Source organism: Penicillium angulare (assembly GCF_028827245.1).
Source record: "Penicillium angulare strain IBT 27051 chromosome Unknown utg000010l_segment0_segment0, whole genome shotgun sequence".
NCBI lineage: Eukaryota > Fungi > Ascomycota > Eurotiomycetes > Eurotiales > Aspergillaceae > Penicillium > Penicillium angulare.
In genome coordinates, this window is record NW_026623169.1 from 291,071 (window position 1) to 314,359 (window position 23,289).

Consider the following 23,289-nt stretch of genomic DNA (forward strand, 5'->3'; position numbering starts at 1 on the left):
GGATCCCGGACTTAGCTACCTTTGTTAGTACGAAATCAAGGTCGCTTATTTTAAATTCGTTTACTCTTTTAGAGACCTAAACATAATCTTTGGTTCGTTGGGATATTCAGCCATCTACAGCGTACAGCCCAGAACTTGGACAGCTGCTTATTTAATTGTATCGTACCAGAAAAGCAAAGAAACCAGAGGCAAAAAAAAACGTACATTAGGACAGACACAGATCTCTAGTCGGCCCAACGGAGCTTTGACCATTCTTCGGTGTGGAGATGAGTTAAAAAGTCATGGATGATAAATTCAAAAGTCACCGGGCCAAGTTTCAGCTCAGGACTATAATGTGCCCAAAAGAAGATTAACCGAGCAGAGACCCAAGCAACATGAAGCAACGCCGCCAAGCTACGGGGAAAAGTACTATACAGTGTTAGCTCTTTGTCTACTCCGAAGTACATGCGGAGACTCCGTTCGCTAGTCCGGTTGGCCACAAATCGCCTCTCGGTGTAAAGGAAGGCAAATTTCAACAACTTAATGATGGGTTCGTGGCATCTTGAGTTTGATAATTGTCAATTTATCATTTATTCGCTTCTAAATGTCGAATTTATCTCATTCTATTACGAGGAGATTCAACACATTCAACAGCTTCAACCACGGCTCAATGTCAACAGAGATGACTAATCTCTTTATCCTACTCTGATTGGCTGATTACCCCTCATCCCCACAAACCTCCCCACAATCCCGGTTAACTCCTTACCCGCTTCCAACAGCCTCAACCAATCTACATCGACCATCTTATCCCCGTTAGATGTTGGGTGGATGCTGGCTGGATTCTGGACCCATGAGGATCCTGCGTGGAGGCAGAATACAGTTTGGATCTGGGGGTGGAGCTGTCACTCATCTCCTTGTCCCACCCCCAGATATTTCCCCCAGTTTATTATACCACGCGGCCAAGAAGACGGGGAAACGGGGAAACCATAGTGGCGATCGTGCTATAAGAAGTCATTCCCATGACCTCTGACCTTAGATCGCTGGCTTTTTTTCCATTTTCTCCCACTCCTCTGTAGTCCCTCTGTTATCTCTTCCCCTCCTTTTCCATCTTCCCCCTTCTTTCTTTCCTTTCTCATCCCTTTTCCCTCCAACATCAAGCGATGGAAAAAATGGGAAAGGTTGACAGCAACTCTCAACATGTCGAGGGGGCTCCCTCAAGCCCCGGTGTGATGGAGGCTGGCAAACAGGAAGCCTTCTATGTCGAAGACCGGGTAGCTCATCTCTCGGAAGAGCATCGCCAGTATCTCCTGGCTCGTCATGGTACTTTGGATCTTGATCCAATCCCAGATATGAATGATGCAGATCCGTATAACTGGCCTCAATGGCGGGTAAGTCTTTCTATGCATGATAGTCCCTAGCTCCCGACAGTCCTGAAGAAAGGTGATCTCTGAAGATAATCAATTGCTGACTTTCTGCTGTGACCTAGAAAAACCTGAATCTCAGTTTCCTTGTCTTCCACGCAATGATCGGTCTTTCCACCGCCTCGGGCATCCAATCCGCTTTCGTCAATATCTCCGCCGACTTGGGAGTTAGTATGCAAAGAACGAGTTATTTGGTTTCGCTGTTTATCGCCGTGCTTGGTGGAGCGCCCCTATTTTGGCGCCCTCTTGCCAACCGCTATGGCCGCCGTCCTATCTTCCTCATCTCGTTGATCTGTGCCATGGTCGGGAATATTGGATGTGCTGAGAGTCACTCTTATGCAACAATGGGATTATGCCGTGCCATCACTGCCTTCTTCATTAGCCCAGCGGCAGCAATTGGAAGTGCAGTCGTCGCAGAGACATTTTTCAAGAGAGATCGCGCCCGCTCCATGGGTGTTTGGACTTTGATGGTGACGATCGGAGTACCGGTTGCTCCATTCCTTTTTGGTTTCCTTGCCCTGCGTCAATCATACCGTTGGATCTACTGGATCCTGGCTATTGTACGTCATTACAAAGTTTTCCCTTTCTTCAAGTGAAAAATTGAAGACAAGACTAACATCCATATCAGACCAACGCAGTCCAATTCATCTTATACCTGTTCCTGGGATCGGAATCTCTGTACATCAGGGAGGAAGGCGCACCAAAGCAAGTGACAAGTGTTAAAGAGAGTCTGTTCAAGTTCCGTCGCATTGACCCAACTCCTCTGCGCTTCTACGACTTTATCCAGCCACTGAGCTATGCCTTCAAGCCAAACGTGATGATTCCTGCTGCAGGTTACGCCATGATTTTCCTATGGGGAAGTATCATGCTCACTATTGAGATTCCTCAGATCTTCCCAGAGCAGTTCGGCTTTAACACCCAACAAGTAGGGTTGCAGTTCCTGGGTGTTATCCTTGGCTCGGTCATTGGTGAACAAGTTGGCGGATTGATTTCTGATCGTTGGATGTTGGCCCGTCAAAAGTCAAAGGGCGAGCGACCAGAACATGAGTACCGCCTGTGGCTGGGCTATATTGGCCATGTATTGACTATCTGTGGTGTTGTTGTCTTTTGCGTTCAGCTTGGCAAGGCTGGTGATACTTGGAATATTACCCCCATCGTTGGTGCTGCGATCGCAGCCGGTGGCAATCAAATCGTCACAACGATCAACATTACCTACGCCGTGGACTGCTATCGCAGCGATGCTGCAAGTGTTGGTGTCTTTATCACTTTTGTGCGACAGATCTGGGGTTTCATTGGACCGTTCTGGTTCCCTCAGCTATTCGAAGTGGCTGGATGGGGTGGAGGTGCTGGTGCTGCTACTGCAATGATTGTTGCTGTCACTATCATCCCTACCATTCTATTGCAATGGCGCGGCTCCCATTGGCGAAATTGAAGTTCAGCGATCTAATATTAGTTGATTGCTGTATATCGAAACTTTTGTCGCGTTAGTAATTCAATAGTATATCTGCTGTGAAGAATTTAATGATACTATATAATATGCTTTAGCTCCAAGCTCCAAATAAAGTTAAAGGTATCTAAATCGATCAGATTCGCAATTCATATCAAGATTCCGATGATCTACCGACAATAATTGCGAATGGGAAAGTCTTGGTAGATCAAAAAGCCGGGTAAAAGTCCCCGTGGCCAGTGAATTTCTCAGGAAGGAAAAATGTTGTATGCAATATGGTTTATTTTGAAGGGCTATGATACCCAGCGATGAAAATAGACATCAATAGACATTACAATACATTTGATAATATTTTATAATAGCCTCGTCTCAGAGACAATTGCATCTGGTCCGAAGGCTACCAAGTACCGGGGTATGTTCTCGTTGTCACCCCCAATACAAACCCAAAAATTGGCAGTTTTATGCGTTTCTTTCGCAAACAACGGTGGCAAAGCATAGATCAACCACAGGCTTGCCTAGCTGAATCCAGTTTCGGCTAGCAGTCAAGGCTGAATGCAGATGGGGCTCTTCAGAGAAAGTGCAGACTGTCGTCTGTTCAAAAGCGATGAGCTGAGCGCTCGAACCGAAAACCTTGCCTTCGAAGTTGACTGGAGTATGGCCCCAAAGCTCTTGGACAGATCGTGTAACGCCATCAGCTGGAACGGCGACGTTGGCATGGGCGCCAGAATGATCATTGGAAATTTGGATGGTCGCGGCCGGGGGCCATACTTCGTAGGCTGGAGCAGCTAGGCCGGTAGAGGAAAGTACAGCGATGGCAATGGCGGAGATACCGGTGAAATGCATTTTGGAGGTTTGTAATAGATAGTGGACGGTATAAGAGGATATAATGGAATGTGATGTGCGATCTTCCTTTGGCTTCCAAGCGGGTGTGATATCAGAAAAAGTAATGGACTTGAATAACTTCAAAACTACTTGGGATATTTGGTCTAATATAGAGTCTCTATTTACTGTTTTCAATACACTCTTACGCGCAACCGGAATTGGTTGTCCGGTTTTCACACTGAGTCGCCGTTTTCGTCTAGTTAATTAGGGATGGGTTGGCCCCACTTGGCCGGATATGGACTTTTGTATAGTTCAGTGCAATGGCAACTTTTTAGATTGACTAAAGAAGATACTAACGCCTATATGGAGATTTCTGCTTATTCGAATATCCATATTGATATTCATTGGATACTAGCATATATTTAATACGAAATGACTACACTAAGTCACCAAATTCATGTTGAATCCTTCTCCTAGGAAAGTTCACCTTGACGGCTGTCAAGCCTGTCTAGACTCGGAAGTTTGCTAATTTTGGAATTAAAAGAGACGATCACTTATATAATGCATATAGAGTAAATTTGGCTACTGGGTTGCCGATTAAAGGGGATTATCTTGTCTGGAATCGCATTTTTTCGGCAAAGAAATTTCATAGCCAATTTCAACATTGACATTCTTCTCCCAGTCCCCAGCCACCGAAAAGAAGTGCAGCCAACGAAGGGCCTATGCTAGACTCTATTCAATACTCCCTAGTTGTGGCGGGAAAGAATGCTGATGATGAACTATGCAAGGCCGTGGCATGTGGCGATTATGGAATGTGGGATCCGTAATACCAAAGCGCACGCCGTCTCAGCCTTTTCCTTTGACTATTCATGGTCAAGACAGAACAGATGATATTCCCCAATGGCCTGCTGTTCAAATGAAATAAGTGAGATCTATGATTTCTTACAAATCTTTTACAAGTTTGGTATTGAAGCTTAGGAGCTCAAGGAATGAGGATACCTCGGAAACCGAAAGCAAGGAGAGGATTCATTGTCTACAGGCAGACATACTGCATTGTATACGCATTAAGTCTACCACATCAAGATAAACTCTGGTCGCAGCACTTCCAAGGCTGCATTTAGTGTAGTATGGAATAGTTTGAGCTCTAGCTTAATAGCCTAACATTCATCACCATGTACTAGTTTTATTTCAAGGGGACTGGGTCTGGACTTCGATTCTTCAACTATATTTGTCCGAGGACAAAAGCCATATACGAGCGTGACATGGTTCAAGACTGAAACGGGTTGGCGCTAACCTATATTTCGAAGTCCCTGAAAATAGTATGTATTGATTTTGCCTCCAAATTGGTCTTTGTTTGTTTCGAGTCTTTCTTCTATTATCCAGTGCTGCGGCTTGATTTGGCCTTCATAGATGAAACTGAAAATGACAATCCCCGATTCTTCCCAACATAGCATTGCTAAATATGCAGGTTTTTTCATTCATGTTTTGCGAATTCGTTGTTCAATACAAGACTACTATTTGGCGCTATTATTGGGCAGGGTTTCAGACTAACATCACTATGGCATTGAGTTTCGTCCATTCAATCTATTTTTCTATTATCCTAGCCTATATTTAGTTCTTTGTTTCCCAGTTACGCGGCGTTATGAAATTTGGTTCGGGAAGGGTAAGATCGGTTCCATCGCTGCGTATATTGTTTTGGGGTCGTTCGCACCAGGGACTCATCACATAGCTCGAATCATGACAACTTTTAACTACAATACTCTCTACATGAGGTTTGATATCGAGCCTATTCGTACTCGTCCTAGTGTTATCTTTGAGACGCCAACGTCTAAAAATAAAAAGAGACGTCGCGATGATGTGGAATATTTGTGGGTTGTTGAAGATGGGTCTAGCAAGAAGCTGAGGTATGATTATTACTAGAACTCAGCTCTCTCTGCGACTGCAGGGGGAGAGGAAGGAAGGAAGGCCATGCCAGGTAAACTGGCCTTTTATATAGTCCAGGGCTACAAACGCCGCATTGAAAGGCTTTGCATAGGAGATAACCTGATAAAAATGATTTTGCATGGGTTGGTATTTGAGATTGTTCCTTTTGTACTTGTATGTCTGTTACTCAAATTTCTCCGTGAAATAGTATAGTTCAGTTCATCCGCCAATTTAATCCATGTAAGGGAGTATCTAAGCGCTCTATACACTCAGTCTAAAATAAAGCCTAGTTGGCAAACAATGTACTTAAAACATATTGCGATAAAGGAATTAATCATTCTTATATACAAAAGTCGCTATACTGGGGTACGGAATATCCACATAATAGCTATAGGTAGAAGGCAAACAAGCAAGTGAGGTCACATACGGGTTTCATTATAGCATTAGTTCATAATCCACGCCTCGGATACTCCATTTTACCACCCCTCAACTCGACTCATCTTCAGATTCATACCTTCGACAGGCTTTGTCGTCACAGCGCCTGCAATGTGAATCTCCTGCTTAGGATCCTGCATCTCAAACGCAAAGCGACCAACAACACCCGCAATAGCACATCGAAGTTCAGCTCGTGCAAAATCCTTCCCAATACAAGATCTCTGGCCATGCAAGAAAGTAATCTGTGCAAAGTTTGTCGAAGCCCCGCCGTTGTTGTTAGGAACACGGTTCCCATTCTTGTCCGTGTCGACCCAGCGCTCTGGAACAAATTCGTCTCCAGTATCTCCCCAGAACAGAGCACTGCGGTTGATAGCGTATGGACACAGGATAATGCGGGTTCCTTTGGGAATGTGGGTTCCCGCTACCATGCTGTCATTAATAGCTTCGCGAATTGTTACAGGAACGGTGGGATATAGTCGTAGAACCTCCTGTGCTACACCGTTAAGAAGAGGTAGTGATTCCAAGTCGTTGTATGTGATGGAACTCTCAGCAGAGGGTATCTTCTCTCGAATCTCGGCACGCAGGCGTTCCTGAACATCCGGGTAGAGGGTCAATAGGTAACAGGCCCATGTGAGGGCACTGGCAGTTGTTTCGTGCTAAAAAATAATAAGTTAGGGTGTTATTCAAAATGATTGCTGAATAAAATTAGAATAAGCGGGACTTACGCCAGCAGCAAGGAAGGTCAACATTTGATCAACAAGCTCAGTATCAGAAAAGTCACCACCGAGCATCATCGTTCCCAGGATATCGGCTTCGAGGTCCTCTGCGGAGGCTTTGGATGCAGCTAAAGATTCACGCTTCTCGCGGACTATATTGTTGCACAATTCTCTGAGGAACTGAGTATCGTGCGTCATAACGTCGTTAAGTTTCCATGGTATACGCTGGGCAATCCACTGAGGAGTAACCAAATTCATTGCCAGGAAGGCCATCTTCTCAGTCGTTGGCTCGAGGATGCTAAGGAAAGTCTCGGCAACCTTGTTCTCAGAGTTTTGTAACGAACGGAAATCTCGTCCCATAGCGGCTGGGCCGATGATATCAAGGGTTAAACGGCTAGATAATTGTTAGCCATGAAGATGATGGGACTCAGGCTAAAATATCGGTAGTCTCACCTTCCCCAAACACACATCTCTACCTTGCCGACTCCTTCGGTTGGACTGGTCCCCTCCATCGGATTCAACTTGATTTCCTTCTCCATCTCGACTAGGAGCCCGTTGGTCTTATCCCACATAAGGGAATACATGGCTCGAATATTCTTGATATTGAAGGCCGGCGTCAATGCCTTCCGTTGCTTCTTATGAGCATGGCCCTCGGACAGAATCAATCCGAATCCGAGAATGCGTGCAAGGAAGCTTCGTGCTCTCCAAGGCTTTTCAAAGTCATAGGTATTGGTGCTCATGACATCTAGCAAGGCCTGATGATTGGTGGCCACGAGATAACTCTGGCCAACGGGATCACGCATATGAATGAGTCCATCGTTGGGGATTGTTTTCATCCAGTTCAGAACAGCCTGGCCGCGGGGTGAGTCAAAGATAATTTTTCCATGATTCAAGAAACCCTAAGGAATCTGTTAGTATTTCAATCCCTTTACTCTTTGTTTCCTGCTTTTTCTTTGTTGATCATTTTCATCCTTGCAAACATCACATACCGGAAGAGTTGGCAGATGTCTCAATGGACTCAAGAAGAACGGATAAATGACCACACTCCAAAGGGCCAGTAGTGTAAGGTTGACGCTTAAAGTGCCTAGACACACTATGGGGAATGTCTCATTAGCGAATATCGTGCGCTGCAAGAAATATGCCTCAATTAGGGAAAAAATCCCCAGGCCCGGTAAACGGTCACCAGCCGCCATAACAATCGGTATGTCCTCGGTAACAGCGTGATTTTAGTTGGGGATCCTTTTCTCACAACCTGCAGCTCGAATAATCTCAACTTCAGAATTTTGAAAGAAAGAGGGAAACCCGGAGAGATATGTCCAAATATGGGCGAGACCCATATTTGCCCCAGCTCATTTATGGTGGACTCCAGAAAGTGATCGGCAGTCGAGTAATCCAATGAGAGTAGATTAAGGAGGAGTAAACGGGTCGACCTCGGTATTTTCATAAGGAAAATAATTCGTCTGCCTTATCATTGTGATGATTGTAGTTATGATAGTGGATGATGATTGTCCGAACTGCACATGTAGTTATTATCCTAGGCAACGAGGTATACCATGAGCGTGTGCCAAAAGAAACGGGTTACAATGAAAAGCCGACCAGGGCCGATCTTGTCGATCGCATTAGGCTAAGCGATCAGGGATACAATTTGACTCTCCAGAGAACAGGCATAAGGTGATCATAGCTCCCCGCATATCTCAAAAAATGACAATGATTGGATAGTCTCATGATTAACCACGCTTTTGCGGGGGAATTAAATCATATACACATGTGAATGCAACCGAGATACGAATAACGCAGCCACATTCAACCTAAACTGCCCCACATGAACATGGTCATAGTGGTTCGGTAGTGGTCCCACTCGCATTGGTTTCCTGTTCGGTTTAAGCTCCAACTGGATGATTCTGATTGGCTTCCGCATATCCTCCGGTCTTTCATGCCTCGGCTTATCGCAGGTGCAGAAAATCGCTGAATGATCGTCGTCAGGGTTTGAGCTAAAGAATCCGCGACGTAGCCCCCAATACCTTTTTTTTGCTGATGACATCTTAAAAGCCGATGGTATCTCTTTCTTCTAATCTGCACTTTCACTCAACCTCCAAATACCGACATTCTACACTGTCTTACCGCCCTCCATCATGTCAGCTTGGGATCTTGTGCAACAATATTCGCAAACCGCGCTGGCGCAGTTACCCGCGCCCGCACAGCAATTGGTCCAAAATCCCGTTGCGCAAAAGGCTGCTGGTGCATTATTGGGTCTGGGATTGTTGCGTACCATCAACAACTCTCTGACACAATGGACTCTCAACAATTGGACCTCCGCTGAGCCATGGAGCAATTCCCGGGAGCTCGTGCTCTTAACAGGTGGCTGCAGTGGCATCGGGAAACAAGTCATGCAGGAACTGTCGCGCAGAGGCGTACGAGTGGTTATTCTGGATATCGTCGAGCCCAACTTCAAGCTCCCAGCGAACGTGGCATTCTACCGTGCCGATATCACAAACTCCGCAAACATTGCAGAAGTTGCCAAGTCGATTCGCACCGACCATGGAGAACCGACCGTTCTGATCAACAACGCCGGCGTTGGGAATGACGGCACAATTCTTGAAGAGACAGAGGCGAAGATTCGCCAAAGCTTTGAAGTTAACACTATCTCACACTTCCTTATGGTCCGCGAATTCCTCCCTGCCATGGTCCGCGCCAACCATGGCCATGTTATTACGATCGCAAGTATGGCCAGTTTTGTTGCTCTCGCTGAGATGGCGGATTACTGTTGCTCTAAATCCAGTGCGCTCGCTTTCCACGAGACTCTGCGACAAGAGTTGAACTATTATTACAAGGCGCCACGCGTACGTACCAGGTAAGTTGCAGGGGCCGTGGCATACGGCCCCCTTCCTTTTTCATACTAAAGGATGACGCCCCCAATCCTTTTCGTGATCATGAAACTAATACACATGCACAGTATCATTCACCCCTACTGGGTCCGGACCCCCATGATCAAGGTCTTGACTGACTGGGAGAAAGAATTTGGCCAACCCATCATGACCGTGGACAAGGTGGCAAACGCGATCGTCAAGCAGGTCCTCTCTCAGAACAGTGGCCAAGTCATCCTTCCCAACCATCTGTCGATTGCCAGGATAGTGCGCGCTATGCCCACTTGGTTACAAGAACATGTTCGTTCCAAGGAGTCTGCCAAGTTCAAGTACATGCGAGAGCAACAGGAGCGTGCGGAGCGTGAAGAACGTGAACTCCAGAAAGCGTAAATACCACGCGATCGGAATCAATTAATGTGACGATTTAGAAATGATGGAATTGTGATACCAAGAATTCTGTACAGTTTGATATCCAAATTGAATTGCATTTTGTTAGAATAAGAAAAATAGTCCACGGGGTTTCCGACTCAGATGGTGACGATTGGGTGACGATGCGACTATCGTACCTTGAATTCTTCATCCATTGTGTAAGACCTTGACTTGCAGAGAATTAGATGCAAAGAAACATGGTTCCGACCGTAATTAAAACTGGGATTTCATTTTTCTTTCAGATTGAGTTCGCGATATCATCACACATTCCATACGATGATGTCACTCTGCACATTGAGATCGATGTGCTCACCACTCAGTGCCAGATATAAGATGAAAGTAGAATGATCCTGGTTATTCTAGTCAATATACCTATTTCAATTCGCTCATTGACACTTGTAACACACTGTCACCATCGAACTATTTATCAATTCCTCCAAAATGGCACCAACAGACAAATATACCGATCCCAAGTTACGTGATCAAGTTAAAGAGGAGATCCATCGAGGTGATAAAGGTGGAAAACCAGGCCAATGGTCTGCAAGAAAGGTATTCTGTACTTCTCTGTCCTTTTCTGACAGGTCGCTAAGCGAGAATAGGCGCAAATGATGGCTGCGGAGTACAAGAAGCGAGGTGGAAGTTACAACACCTCGAAAGAAGAAGGGCAAAGTGAAACACAAAGGCATCTCGACCAGTGGACAAAGGAAGATTGGCAAACTAAAGAGGGATCTGGCACTGCGAAAAAGGAGAATGGTACACGCAAACGATATTTGCCGAAACAGGCGTGGGAGCAAATGAGTGACGATGAGAAGGAAGAAACCGACAAGAAGAAAGTCAACGAGTCTAAGAAGGGAAAGCAATTCGTGGGAAATACCTCTAAGGCTAAATTGGCTAGAAAAGATGCTAGTCGTGACGCGCGTGGCTCGCAGGATGAAAGTCAACATGGTAGTACGGACGATGCGGAGGAACATACGCATAAGCACAACACCCGTGCTAGACAAACGCGCTCGAGCGACCGGAAGAAAAATACGTCTGAGAATAATACACCCAAAAAAGAGGCTAAGGAGAATGGGGCAAGTAAGCAAGGCGCAGGGAGAAAGCGTAGTGCAGATCAGTCTAAGAAGCCGAAGAAAAAGACAAAGAACCAACAGCAAGAGGAGGTCGATGAAGACGAAGATGAAGATGAGGGAAAGGAATGAGTAGTTGGAGAGGAATCGAAACACATATTAAATACACGCGAGGGAATATATAGGTAATACAAGGGAGTTGCTCAATTAATCATCGATATATTGGACTCTCAAGATCTATAAGTTGCTCCATTAACTAATGGGAGATGTTGGGGAATTTAACCCGTGGCTAGGTCCGCAATATCCTTGATTATGAAGAAAATATGATCAAATCATTGAGCTCACCAGACTTGCATAGGTTTTGCTTTTGTGTTTTGAAGTATTTGAAATGTCATTTTGTCCTATTGTAGCCAAAACTGTTGTTATACGTGCATTAAGCAATTGCTTTACAATAATTGCCTTCACCCCGTCATTATACTCCTCGCTCCTCCTCCTTACCTTCAAAATGGCTCTGCGGTAGCATATTGAGTTCATCTTCTTCGCGGTCTAGTTTATAACTAGAAAGCCAGAAGCCTGCACAGCCGACGAAGGCCAAAATTGCCGTGACCCCGTAGTTCCACACCAACAAGGGATCATCAGATAGTCCAACAAGGGCTTGGCCCAAAGCCGAAGAGAAGGCGTTCATGAACAATGCTATAGCTTGGACAAGGGACCTCATGTTACGCGGGGCCTTGGTAAATGCGTACTCAAGGGAGGTGATGGACGCAAAAATCTCGGAAATGCCACCCAGAACGTAAGTCAAAGTTTGTATCCAGACTGAAATATTGGTGTGTTCTCCCTTTACTTCCAAACAAAAGTTGGCGTCTTTACCACAAGGTCCTTTCTTGTAAATGTAATATTGGGTCACTGTTGCGACTATCATAGAGAGGCCAGCCACGAAGAAACCTGCAGTGATTCGTTTGACTGGGGTGAAGTTAAATCCCATGCGACGGAGACCTGGATAAACAATCCGGTCCATGATTGGGATAAAGATGATAAGTGCAAAGGGGTTGAGATTGTTGATAACATCGTTTGGTACGCCACCAAGATGCATCGTGGCCGCTTGGGAGGTGAGATTGTTGAGCATTTGATTATATGCCAGCCCTATTAGATGTAAGCAGAGGAAAAAGAAAACGTATGATGTCAAAAGTATGATCACATACAAAACAATGGCAGCCAGAGGAACACCTTGCATGCTTTAAGTCCGCGTCTGACCTCATCTACCCATTCATCATCGAATGTCATCCATTGAGGCTTTTCAGAGCCAAGCTGGCTTGGCTTGACATGGTCCCAGAAGTCTGCTGAATTTGTGGTCCGTTTGAAGCTATGCGTGTGTTAGTAGACTGATTTGTCACAAAATGGTATCTCGCTAACTTACAGGTTCACTGGGTTGAGAGACCATCGGCCCTTCATGGCTAGGCGCCATAGACGGAATGCCTGAGAATAGACTGAGCCCGTAGGAGGAACCAAAAAGTAACGCTTCCGGCAAATGAAAAGTACTGCTGGGCAGATGCAATACATGATTGTCGGGAGCAAAAAGGACAGCCAGAAGCCCACATAGCGCTCTGCATAGACCATGCTGATTTGACCAATGAGCGAACCGAGGTTAACCATAAGATAAAAGTAGAGGTAGATGCGAGCGACTGTGGCAGCTGGATCCACAATAACACGTTCTCCACTGGGAAGAACTTTGATGATAGGCTTTTCCTCGCGATATTGTTCTGCGATAAGAGGGGAGATGTTGGACTTGAATCCACCAGTTCCAATACCCATGATCACTAGGCCGATAGAGAAGCACGCGATAGAGCCCCCGGGGGTTGCCATGACTTTTGGGACAGCGGAGATGATAAGAATTACATGGCCTACCAAGGCCACCCCGATAGCTGTGAAAATTGTTCGAAGTCGACCCCAGTATTGATCCGCAAGGAATGCACCAAGCATGGGTGTGATGTAGCTCCAGAACGAATTGACTATATTGTATTGTTAGCTATGTGGGATGGAGATGGGGTGGCTTTCTCTTGACAAACTCACATAATGTCAATCCGGTTGAGGCACGCTGTCCCATACCCAAAGCACCAGGTACATCGTTACTAAAGTTAGCCCCGGCTGCGAGTGCGCCGGTCGTGGAGTTGGGAGGAAGAGGCCGCTGGATGAAATTCACAACTAGCTTCAGTGTCAGGAAAGGTTTCAATCCTCAATATCACGGTCGCATTCGCTGGGACTTACAAACTGCAGTGGTGCCATAGTAGGAAAATCGCTCGCAGAGTTCCACAAATGCCACTGTATATGTAGTCCATGGCAATGCTCCAGCAACACGTCGAAGAGTGCGCAGATCTTCCTCGTTAGGATAGACCTTTTTTTCCGCGTCATCATGATCTCCAGCTACGTACACAGGTGCTGCAGGCTCAATATTTATCTCATCGACCGTGGCCTCCTTGCTGTATGTAGCTTTCTCGTTCACAGTCGCATCATGGGCAAGAGCCCTTGACTTTGCGATTTCGGCGACATCGACTGGATCGGAAGCGTTCATGGTGAAAATTCCCCCTGTGGACAATAATAATGTGAGTGTCTCTTCTCATATACAATTGACGGAGGGAGTTGGTAGAGGTGAAGTTGGCTCCGTTATAAAGGGAAAGGATACAGAGTCTCGTCTGCTCCCATTCTGCTTTCGGAAGGTCGTTATCTCCCCCAGCGCCACGCGACTTCAATTAGTGCTGAATTTGACTTTTATGTATGTATACTAGTTTCAATTCAAGTGATTTGATTTGTCTAAATGTTGGAAAAAGCCGGAAATACCGACGATAGCCGGGATATATCGCCTAAGTGTACTAACTACTGAGATCAATATAGTGGTGCAAACACAGCGGAACGTGGCTTGGACCTTCTAGTCAAAGATTGATGGCTGGACCCTGATTTGATTCCAACTTATATCCAATGAAGTGATTCCTCTTTGAAGGTCCGAGTGCTGATTCTCTGCCCCTTGGCGTCCCTTGGCATCCGCTGCGCGCTTGGCTGGTAAGTTACACTGCAACCTTGATTCTTGGCTCCGCTAAGATGTGTTTAAGGACTTTGATACGAGGCGGGCATGATTGTGAGTGGTTCAGATCGGAATAGAGCTTGTACTTAATGAGTCCCGACTGGTTCAAATATTGAGTGGAGTGGGGTCTGCCAAGTTTGTTTTACAGCCAACGCCACAGACAAGGGTCCTAATCAGCTGATACTAAGCAGGTAAGACTTCAATTGCAATGAAATTATTGTTGATTTCTCTTGGTATGCCTTCGGCTAAACTGACTCTATTTTCATATACTATCTAATTGCTCGCTCGCCCGTCGGACTTGCGAGGAATTGAGTTTGTTCCAGAGAAAGGAATTTGCCTCCAGATGTCGTTAACCAAAACTTTCCAAGGCTTCTCACTCGGTATTTCGTGATTCGGCCTCGCGGTTGCGCCTTGCATTCCCTTCCAAGCCGTATAGCACATCTTCTGATATGCCGGGAATCACCATATCGAATGTTTCTTGGACCACAGTATACTGATAATATCCACAACGTGCGATCGGCTTGGTCTTCCGAATATCCAAAATCCCATCTGTCAATACCTCATCTTTGATATGGACAGCCACAACACGTCCAATGACTACATCCACCGTCCCCATGGGGGGGTTTCCCGGCAATCGGACAGTGGAATGGTATTCGCATTCAAACTTGACTGGTGACTCTTGAACCATCGGCACGTCCATCAATGTTGCAGGTTCCTTGGTCACTTTTGCACGCTCAAACTCATCGACTCCATATGGTACCTGCTCTGCTGAGATATTTACTGCCTCGCGCAGATCCCAGGTCGCCAGATTCCACACAAAACGGCCGGTCTGTTCTGCATTGATGACTGTATCTTTTCGTGTACCGTTGACAGTTTGATTGGAAGAGAACATCACATACGGCGGGTCAAATGTGAGATTGTTGAACTGTGAATATGGAGCTAGATTTGTCTGACCCTCCTTGTTCTTGGTTGAAATCCACCCGATCGGGCGGGGCACGACACAAGCCTATACAGACATCAATTAGTGTTCAAGAGTCTAGGTGTTGAGATATAGATCACCTACCTTGAATGGATCATGTGGAAGATTGTGATCGGTGACTCCGGGTTGATAAAACATTGCGTTGGCGATTGTGCTGTATCTTGTTATCGTCTGCTTCTAGCAATGTCGGGTCTTGCCCCTCCATTTATGCGCTGTCCCGCAGCCGAGAAGACATGCCGAAGGTGCCGTAGTAGCCCACTTTCCTTACAGCACGCTAGTTTCAAGTTCGACGAGGGACGGATATCGTTCCGTCTTCATACCAACACACGGCTTAACTCTCGCACCCCACAACGCATGTGCATCCATGTCATCCACCGCTAAACAAGCCCGGATTTTCCTCGGAACCCTCGGAGATCTCGGTGTTCGGCACTCGGAACTTTAAACAAGCAAGATTTGACGCATATACGGCATGCCGATAAAGTTGGGACAGAGATGGGTCTCACTCTGACGAGGAATAATGGTCCGATCCGAGTTTGCCGGGCGGTGATATATAAAGTGACCGTTGTATAATGAAAGATAATCCACCTCAAGTTGACTTACGCATTCACCATAACATAGAAATCATTGACACCATGGTCGCCAACGAACCTCATCTTTGCTTTCGATCTTTTGTCGAAGCTCTCAAGGCTGACAATGATCTGATTGAGATCAATGAGCCTGTCGATCCCAATCTCGAAGTAGCTGCAATCACACGTCTTGTTTGCGAAACAGACGACGCCGCTCCGCTTTTCAACAATGTTATTGGTGCGAAAGATGGCTTGTTTCGAATCCTCGGTGCCCCAGCATCCCTTCGAAAATCTTCCAAGGATCGCTATGGTCGTTTGGCCCGTCATCTAGCCTTGCCACCTACTGCATCTATGAAAGATATCCTCGACAAGATGTTATCAGCCAGCGAGATGACACCCATTCCGCCTCAAATCGTTCCCGATGGTCCCTGCAAGGAGAACTTCCTCGAGGAGAGTCAAATTGACTTGACTGCTCTACCTGCTCCGCTCATTCACCAAGCTGATGGAGGCAAGTACATTCAAACGTATGGAATGCACATCGTTCAATCCCCAGATGGATCATGGACCAATTGGTCTATCGCCCGAGCTATGGTCTCCGACGAAAAGCACCTCACAGGTTTGGTGATCGAACCTCAGCATATCTGGCAAATCCATCAAATGTGGAAGAAAGAAGGCCGAGATGTGCCATGGGCTTTGGCATTCGGTGTTCCGCCTGCTGCCATCATGGCATCTAGTATGCCAATTCCAGATGGAGTTACGGAGGCTAGCTATGTGGGTGCTATGACGGGCAGCGCGCTGGAACTGGTCAAATGTGACACAAATGATCTTTATGTCCCAGCCACTTCTGAAATTGTCTTCGAGGGCACTTTGTCCATCTCTGAGACGGGTCCGGAGGGTCCCTTTGGTGAGATGCATGGATATGTCTTCCCGGGTGACACTCATCTGTGGCCCAAGTACAAGGTCAATCGCATCACCTACCGCAATGACCCTATTCTACCTATGTCATCATGTGGTAGATTGACTGATGAGACTGTAAGTTCTTTTTTATCTTTCCATTTTGCAATTCTTACGGTCGCATTACTGATCTCTCATAGCACACTATGATTGGAGCCCTGGCAGCCGCTGAAATCCGCAAGATTTGCCAACAAAGTGGTCTCCCCATCACCGATTCATTTTCCCCATTTGAATCGCAAGTCACCTGGGTAGCGCTAAAAGTAGACACTGCTCGTCTGCGAGAACTCAAAGCCACGCCTCAAGAATTTGCGAAGAAGGTCGGAGACGTGGTCTTTAACCACAAGGCTGGCTATACCATCCATCGTTTGGTTCTTGTCGGCGATGATATTGATGTTTACAACGGCAAGGACGTCATGTGGGCTTTCTCTACCCGGTGTCGCCCTAATTTCGACGAGACCTTCTTCGAGGATGTGCGTGGATTCCCACTGATTCCCTACATGGGACATGGTAATGGCTCGCCTACTATGGGTGGTAAGGTTGTTTCAGATGCCTTGATGCCTTCTGAGTATACTACCGGGCAAGACTGGGTGGCGGCAGACTTTGAGCATTCTTATCCGGACGAGTTGAAGCAAAAAATTCTAGCCAAGTGGACCCAGATGGGCTTTCGGGGCGAGTGAAGACTTGGTGTGACCTTTTGAAGACAGAATTATTTATTGATGTGGCTTTTTCTGTATTTGGATAACTCGCCCTTTGTAATTTAGATTATACAATCAAGAAGATTCATCAGAAAACAATAAATTTCATAAATCTCGAAAGTTGTCAAGGCCAAGTTGACACTAATGTATGGTATATAGTAGTAGTATTGGCTTGAACAATTACGCGGAGTAGTACTATAACTTGAAGTTTCTTGGTAGGAGGAAGTACCATCGGAGCTGCATGCTAAATTTGAATTCTACGTACCATTGAATTCTTAACAATAACATCTTTTTCGATTATTTTTTAAACCAGTTCTGTTGTAGAGTATATCTTGCATAGTATGTGGTGGCCGGTGCACGTGACCCATCCGCATCGCGTAGTCACGCTTGCTTCAAGTTCATCTTCGACTTTGACGACCATCGACCATTGCATTACTTGGGCTTTAACTATCGTACTGGAAAATTCGACCATATGGCATAGTTTTCCAAGTTTACTAAACGCATTTCTGAGTGTCTTTCTGACCCTGCAAGTTCGGACATCTCGGCAGGATGAGTGGTGTTAGCCGCGACGAGGCTGATCGAGTTCTTCGCCTAAAAAGCCGAGAAAGAGAAGGAAAGGCATGCTATCCCTGCCGAAAACGTAAGGTTAAATGCGATGGACATCAGCCATGCCGAACATGTCAAAAGCGGAAACATCCGGACATCTGCACATATGCCCTTGCATCCAATCGAAAATCGCAAGCTAGTGCCCCGAGTCGTTCAGCTCTACCATCATCCCCTCCAATCGCAATCGGGAGTGAAGGTACACCTGATATAGCTCAGGATAGTCATACACAGTCTGATGCACAGCCTGATACTTCTAAAAACTATGTATACTCGGGAGACAATTCTGTTCTCTCGATTTTAAGATCACGAGCCTCGGACGCGAATGATTCTATGGCACGCGAGGTTGGTTCGGTTCTGGGTCTTCAGAATACCTTTAACAGCTATCCGTTCATGGACTCTAAGACGCCTGGAGAAAAATGGGAGTCATTACTGGTAGTTTTACCACAACGAACTGAGATATTGAAGTATGTTGGTCGCTCTTTCTACACCTCTTTCCAAGGTTCAGTTCCTCTCTCAATCATGATGTTTGCTAAATTGCAACCTCCCACTAGATTCTTTCATTATTATCGTGTTACAGCATACCCTTTTAATCCAATTCTAGCAGACATGGATCGATTTGAAGCAGATATGTGCACTTATCTTGGTGCCCATGCCTCAGGAGAGCTACGAGATCCAGAAAAGATCACAGATCGGTGGGCGACGGACAAGTCGATTGGTCACATAAGTCTCTTACTGGCTACCCTGGCTGCAGGGGCCCATTACTCGGATATCGAATATCCCAAAAGATTAGAGATTACTACAGACTTTGGTACGGCTGGAATTGGAACCCCTGTGCAGATACGAGCAAGGTCGCTAACAACTTCCCAGCTCGGAGATCCTTCCATGCTTTGCGCTTAGCCAACTTTCTTTTCCGGCCATCTTTAGACATAATTCAGGCCCTTTTGATTCTCGGCAATACACTACAAAATATGGGACAATCCGACGCTGCTTGGGCGTTACTGGGAACAACTGTCCGATTAGCCCAGACCATGGGACTGCATACTGAACGAAGCACCATACACTGGCCAGCGTATGTGCAAGGAAAAGTGAAAACTCTGTGGCGGGCCATAGTATGGCAAGACAGCCTTCTTTGCATGTGTTATGATCGGCCACCTATTGTTTCAGTATCGGGTTGGCCTCTCGACGCTGAAATTCACGAGCGACTGGATTTATCATATGCAGAGACAATGCACCTCATCTGTCGTCTTGGATTAGATATCATGCGACCGGGAAATTTTGGCTTTACCGAGGGTGATCCAGCCATTGAAGGATTGCAAAAGCTTGATAGTATCTGTAAACAGGGTCAACCCTATTTGCAGAGTCGAGAATACTGCATGTCCCTGCAACATAATCTCGAACATCTAGCATTGCGGATGCATACTTCCTTCTGTGTCTCTGTCCTTTGTCGGCCCGCGATGAAACAGTCCCAACCCCCACAACTTTTCCCCCACGATGATTTACTTCGCGCGCGTGCGAAAGGGAGCTTGATCGATGCATCCAAGGCCTTTCTGGACTTCCAAGCCCTCAGCGTTGTTCCCTTGCGTAGCTGGTCTATGGTTCACACTGTTTTAAGCTCCACTTTGCTTCTTTGTATCTGGGAAGAGACACGCCATGACCCTGAATGTCGCAGTTTGCAACAGAGAGTGATCGACGTATTTTCGTCTTCGGACTCAAGGACAACGGAAGACAGAGCTTCACTGCCTGAAAACGACACTCAGTGGCTATCAGCCCGACACATTCGAGCTTTGGTTACCCTGCGAACTGCTCTAGATCGAGAGGGAGACAGAATGGCCAACGAACCACAAAATCTGACAGGAGTCAATTATGACCCCTTTCCGCCGCTTGGGGCCGGCAACCTTGATAGTTATATGGACGTGGTTAATCCCTTTGATACATCTCCAGTATCTTATTTGGATTCTATCATGAACGGTATGTTATTCCTTTCCCATCATCGCGCATATACTAAGCTGTATAGTCCCTTTGTTTGATTTCACCCAAGAAAATGGGTTTCTCTGATATCTGGGCGTTTAAAACTCAGACGGTCGCATAAAATACAAAGGCAAAGGCGAAGACAAAGTCTAAGACTAAAGAATATTGGACTTGCCGACTTGCCGCAATAGTTTCGGCGCAGCGAGTTGAATGGCCACTGGGCAAGATTTTGTGGAGACATTCAGGCATTCAGGCATACATTTCTCTTCGGCATCGGAGTTCGGAAATTGCATCGCAAAGACTCGGGCCGATCGTCAGATGCATGTGGTGATTTTTCTTTATGGGTTTTCATGGATTCAAAAACAAAAAATTCAAGTCCGAGAATTGCCACTATGAAATATTTAATAGGCGACTCAGATCCTCCTTGAGTTGTCTCACTCAACGCAAGAAATTCAAAGAAACGCAGAATACCCGCAACCAAAAGCCAATTCCTACTACTCAATGCTTTCTATACTCTCCGGTACCCGAACACCTCAATCCTCCCGTGCGTCACCTGGTGCAAGTCCGACCGAATCTACAATGCGCCTTGAGAAGCCACAAGAAAACCATGGCCCGGTGTACCAACAATCGGGCAATCGTCGTCGAAGAATCGTTGTCGCCATGACAGGGGCTACGGGCGCTATCCTTGGAATCAAGGCGCTTATCGCCCTCCGCCGACTGAACATTGAGACACATCTGGTCATGAGCAAATGGGCCGAAGCAACCATCAAATATGAAACCGATTACCACCCAGCGAATGTGAAAGCCCTTGCCGACCATGTCCACTCAATCAATGATATGGCTGCGCCCATTGCCAGTGGTTCTTTTAAGGCCGATGGCATGATTGTCGTGCCGTGCAGTATGAAGACGCTCGCAGGAATTCACAGTGGTTTCTGTGATGATTTGATCTCGCGGACAGCCGATGTGATGCTTAAAGAACGACGACGACTGGTGCTGGTAGCCCGGGAGACACCATTGAGTGATATTCATTTGCGCAATATGTTGGAAATTACACGCAGTGGTGCAATTATCTTCCCTCCTGTACCGGCTTACTATATTCGAGCTGCGACAGTTGATGACTTGGTTGATCAAAGCGTGGGACGCATGCTGGATCTGTTTGATTTGGATACAGGAGACTTTGAAAGATGGGAGGGATGGCAGACTGAGAAATGATTCTGATCTTACCCACGGTCTGTCCTCATCATATTCATTCCAGTTAAAGGAAAGTCTTCGAATGGTGTTGAAATGTATTGCTAGCGTTCAGATGGGTTGGTTCTCTTTTTTGCATATATTGGGCGTTTTTAGATGGGATATAATGTATCAAACATGATTGATTGACAGTTTCAAACAAGCATGAGGTCAAATATTCAATTATAAAATTATAAAAATCAGGATAAACTGATCTATTTATTATGGTGGAAGTATCAAAGTACACCAGACGCGAGACAGGCTTGGGTCAATTGTTTGCGCTGATAGAGAGGGCTGCCTGCCTCACGTGCACTTCCACCTCTGTCGTCTCACTTGCCCACAACCCGCGATGTTGCTTATTCCACTGTTCCTGCTGATATATCTATTATTACCACTGGCTGTTTCTCATTGTCATCAAAGGGCCAACACACCGATAGTCGCTATATCGAAACCCGAAGCCACGTTCATTGGATCAACTGCAAGAAATGTTGACAGCTTTCGTGGAATACCGTACGCTCGCGCGCCCGTTGGGCCACTTCGCCTCAAACCTCCCCAGGTCATCACAGCGCCAATGGGGATAATACAACTGAATAGTGCAATCAGAGCTTGCCCCCAGTTGCTTCACAAGACAGTCATCCACGACCCCCCACCCTCTACTCTTATCAGCGAATTTCCGAATGCCCCATTCTTCCACAATATCAGCAATACCGGCGAGGAATGTCTGAACCTGAACATTATGCGTCCATCGGGGACTGTCGCAGGTACAAACTTACCGGTTTTTGTGTGGATATTCGGTGGAGGATTTGAAATCGGATCCACAGTCAGTTAACCCGACGACTCTCATTGCAGCCTCGGTGGACCTTAAAATGCCTGTGATATTCGTAGCCATGAATTATCGTCTTGGTGGCTTTGGGTTCTTGCCAGGAGGTGAAGTCCTCAAAGACGGCGCCGCGAATCTGGGCATTCTCGATCAGCGGTTAGCCTTGGAATGGGTTGCAGATCACATTCGGGACTTTGGTGGCGACCCTTTAAAAGTCACGCTTTGGGGTCAGTCTGCGGGATCAATCTCTGTCTTCAGTCAAATGTCAATGTATGATGGGAAGATTAATTATAAGGGCTCTCCACTTTTCGTGCGGCGATCATGAGCTCCGGGAGTATTGCCCCCACCAGTCCAATTGACGGTGTCAAGGGCCAGGCAGTGTTCAATTCCATTGTCAAAGAAGCTGGATGCAATGAAACTAACGACACGCTTGCATGTCTACGTGGCCTGGATTATTCCACATTTCTGAAGGCTGTCAATTCGGTTCCTCGGTGGTTCTCCTACAATTCGGTCGCCTTATCATACCTTCCCCGACCCGATGGAACAATTTTAACCGACACGCCGGAGATTTTGGTTAAGAGTGGCAGATATGCTTCAGTTCCTTTTATTATCGGTGACCAAGAGGATGAAGGCACAATATTTTCCTTGTTTCAGCCCAACATTACTATCGAAGCAGAGATTGTGGACTACCTGAAGGATATATTCTACCTTGATGCTCCACGAGAGCTTCTAGAGAGTCTAGTCGCGACATATTCCAACATCACCACAGATGGCTCACCATTTCGCACTGGAACGAGGAACAACTTGTATCCGCAGTACAAAAGAATCGCAGCGATTCTTGGCGACTTTACTTTCACTTTGACTCGGCGAGTGTTTCTGACCCTCGCTAGTGAAGCTAGGCCAGAGGTACAATGCTGGTCCTATTTATCGGCTTATGGCTACGGCACACCCATTTTAGGAACATTCCACGGCTCGGATATCCTGCAGATCTTCTATGGGACTTGGTCAGACTATGTCTCTCGAGCTATCCCAGCATATTTCCTTTCATTTGCCCACGACTTAGATCCGAACTCCAGGGACACAGGGTATACCTTCTGGCCAAAATGGCGACCCAACCACAGTTTGATGAACTTCTTGCGGAATAATTCAACTATGATTACTGATGATTTCAGTAACGGCTCATTTGAGGTTATTATGGAAAACAGTGGCTTCTTTCATATTTGACTAAAGCGACAAAAACAAAAAAAAAAGAAAGGCCGCAAGGAGGATTGAGGGCAATTTGATTTTTATCACTT

At 46.2% G+C, this 23,289-nt stretch overlaps 13 protein-coding genes across 13 annotated transcripts; 9 read left to right on the top strand and 4 right to left on the bottom strand.

Moving 5' to 3' along the window:
- Positions 1 to 1,148: 1,148 nt before the first annotated feature.
- Positions 1,149 to 2,832, top strand: N7478_012134 (uncharacterized protein; the record flags this gene model as incomplete). The annotated part of the gene is made up of 3 exons (XM_056928348.1): positions 1,149 to 1,367; positions 1,466 to 1,960; positions 2,029 to 2,832. The coding sequence occupies 3 exons, from the start codon at positions 1,149 to 1,151 to the stop codon at positions 2,830 to 2,832; spliced, it is 1,518 nt and encodes a 505-aa protein (XP_056773456.1).
- Positions 2,833 to 3,306: 474 nt separating this feature from the next.
- Positions 3,307 to 3,690, bottom strand: N7478_012135 (uncharacterized protein; the record flags this gene model as incomplete). The annotated part of the gene is made up of 1 exon (XM_056928349.1): positions 3,307 to 3,690. The coding sequence occupies one exon, from the start codon at positions 3,688 to 3,690 to the stop codon at positions 3,307 to 3,309; it is 384 nt and encodes a 127-aa protein (XP_056773457.1).
- Positions 3,691 to 5,406: 1,716 nt separating this feature from the next.
- N7478_012136 (uncharacterized protein) lies at positions 5,407 to 5,704 on the top strand (the record flags this gene model as incomplete). The annotated part of the gene is made up of 2 exons (XM_056928350.1): positions 5,407 to 5,573; positions 5,671 to 5,704. 2 exons carry the CDS (start codon positions 5,407 to 5,409, stop codon positions 5,702 to 5,704), a joined length of 201 nt encoding a protein of 66 aa, XP_056773458.1.
- A 364-nt stretch (positions 5,705 to 6,068) lies between these two features.
- On the bottom strand, positions 6,069 to 7,936 carry N7478_012137 (cytochrome P450; the record flags this gene model as incomplete). The annotated part of the gene is made up of 4 exons (XM_056928351.1): positions 6,069 to 6,683; positions 6,753 to 7,137; positions 7,197 to 7,642; positions 7,733 to 7,936. 4 exons carry the CDS (start codon positions 7,934 to 7,936, stop codon positions 6,069 to 6,071), a joined length of 1,650 nt encoding a protein of 549 aa, XP_056773459.1.
- A 939-nt stretch (positions 7,937 to 8,875) lies between these two features.
- On the top strand, positions 8,876 to 9,997 carry N7478_012138 (uncharacterized protein; the record flags this gene model as incomplete). Its single annotated transcript, XM_056928352.1, has 2 exons — positions 8,876 to 9,594; positions 9,697 to 9,997. The coding sequence occupies 2 exons, from the start codon at positions 8,876 to 8,878 to the stop codon at positions 9,995 to 9,997; spliced, it is 1,020 nt and encodes a 339-aa protein (XP_056773460.1).
- A 480-nt stretch (positions 9,998 to 10,477) lies between these two features.
- Positions 10,478 to 11,235, top strand: N7478_012139 (uncharacterized protein; the record flags this gene model as incomplete). Its single annotated transcript, XM_056928353.1, has 2 exons — positions 10,478 to 10,585; positions 10,636 to 11,235. The coding sequence occupies 2 exons, from the start codon at positions 10,478 to 10,480 to the stop codon at positions 11,233 to 11,235; spliced, it is 708 nt and encodes a 235-aa protein (XP_056773461.1).
- A 340-nt stretch (positions 11,236 to 11,575) lies between these two features.
- N7478_012140 (uncharacterized protein) lies at positions 11,576 to 13,672 on the bottom strand (the record flags this gene model as incomplete). Its single annotated transcript, XM_056928354.1, has 5 exons — positions 11,576 to 12,246; positions 12,306 to 12,466; positions 12,521 to 13,112; positions 13,174 to 13,305; positions 13,369 to 13,672. 5 exons carry the CDS (start codon positions 13,670 to 13,672, stop codon positions 11,576 to 11,578), a joined length of 1,860 nt encoding a protein of 619 aa, XP_056773462.1.
- Positions 13,673 to 14,552: 880 nt separating this feature from the next.
- N7478_012141 (flavin reductase family protein) lies at positions 14,553 to 15,296 on the bottom strand (the record flags this gene model as incomplete). Its single annotated transcript, XM_056928355.1, has 2 exons — positions 14,553 to 15,185; positions 15,243 to 15,296. 2 exons carry the CDS (start codon positions 15,294 to 15,296, stop codon positions 14,553 to 14,555), a joined length of 687 nt encoding a protein of 228 aa, XP_056773463.1.
- Positions 15,297 to 15,790: 494 nt separating this feature from the next.
- N7478_012142 (UbiD family decarboxylase) lies at positions 15,791 to 17,355 on the top strand (the record flags this gene model as incomplete). Its single annotated transcript, XM_056928356.1, has 2 exons — positions 15,791 to 16,756; positions 16,819 to 17,355. The coding sequence occupies 2 exons, from the start codon at positions 15,791 to 15,793 to the stop codon at positions 17,353 to 17,355; spliced, it is 1,503 nt and encodes a 500-aa protein (XP_056773464.1).
- Positions 17,356 to 17,922: 567 nt separating this feature from the next.
- N7478_012143 (Zn(II)2Cys6 transcription factor domain-containing protein) lies at positions 17,923 to 18,876 on the top strand (the record flags this gene model as incomplete). Its single annotated transcript, XM_056928357.1, has 1 exon — positions 17,923 to 18,876. The coding sequence occupies one exon, from the start codon at positions 17,923 to 17,925 to the stop codon at positions 18,874 to 18,876; it is 954 nt and encodes a 317-aa protein (XP_056773465.1).
- A 71-nt stretch (positions 18,877 to 18,947) lies between these two features.
- N7478_012144 (fungal specific transcription factor domain-containing protein) lies at positions 18,948 to 20,034 on the top strand (the record flags this gene model as incomplete). Its single annotated transcript, XM_056928358.1, has 2 exons — positions 18,948 to 19,947; positions 19,994 to 20,034. The coding sequence occupies 2 exons, from the start codon at positions 18,948 to 18,950 to the stop codon at positions 20,032 to 20,034; spliced, it is 1,041 nt and encodes a 346-aa protein (XP_056773466.1).
- Positions 20,035 to 20,448: 414 nt separating this feature from the next.
- Positions 20,449 to 21,159, top strand: N7478_012145 (UbiX family flavin prenyltransferase; the record flags this gene model as incomplete). The annotated part of the gene is made up of 1 exon (XM_056928359.1): positions 20,449 to 21,159. One exon carries the CDS (start codon positions 20,449 to 20,451, stop codon positions 21,157 to 21,159), a length of 711 nt encoding a protein of 236 aa, XP_056773467.1.
- A 586-nt stretch (positions 21,160 to 21,745) lies between these two features.
- Positions 21,746 to 23,218, top strand: N7478_012146 (secreted lipase; the record flags this gene model as incomplete). The annotated part of the gene is made up of 3 exons (XM_056928360.1): positions 21,746 to 21,935; positions 22,024 to 22,221; positions 22,290 to 23,218. 3 exons carry the CDS (start codon positions 21,746 to 21,748, stop codon positions 23,216 to 23,218), a joined length of 1,317 nt encoding a protein of 438 aa, XP_056773468.1.
- Between the last annotated feature and the right edge of the window lie 71 nt (positions 23,219 to 23,289).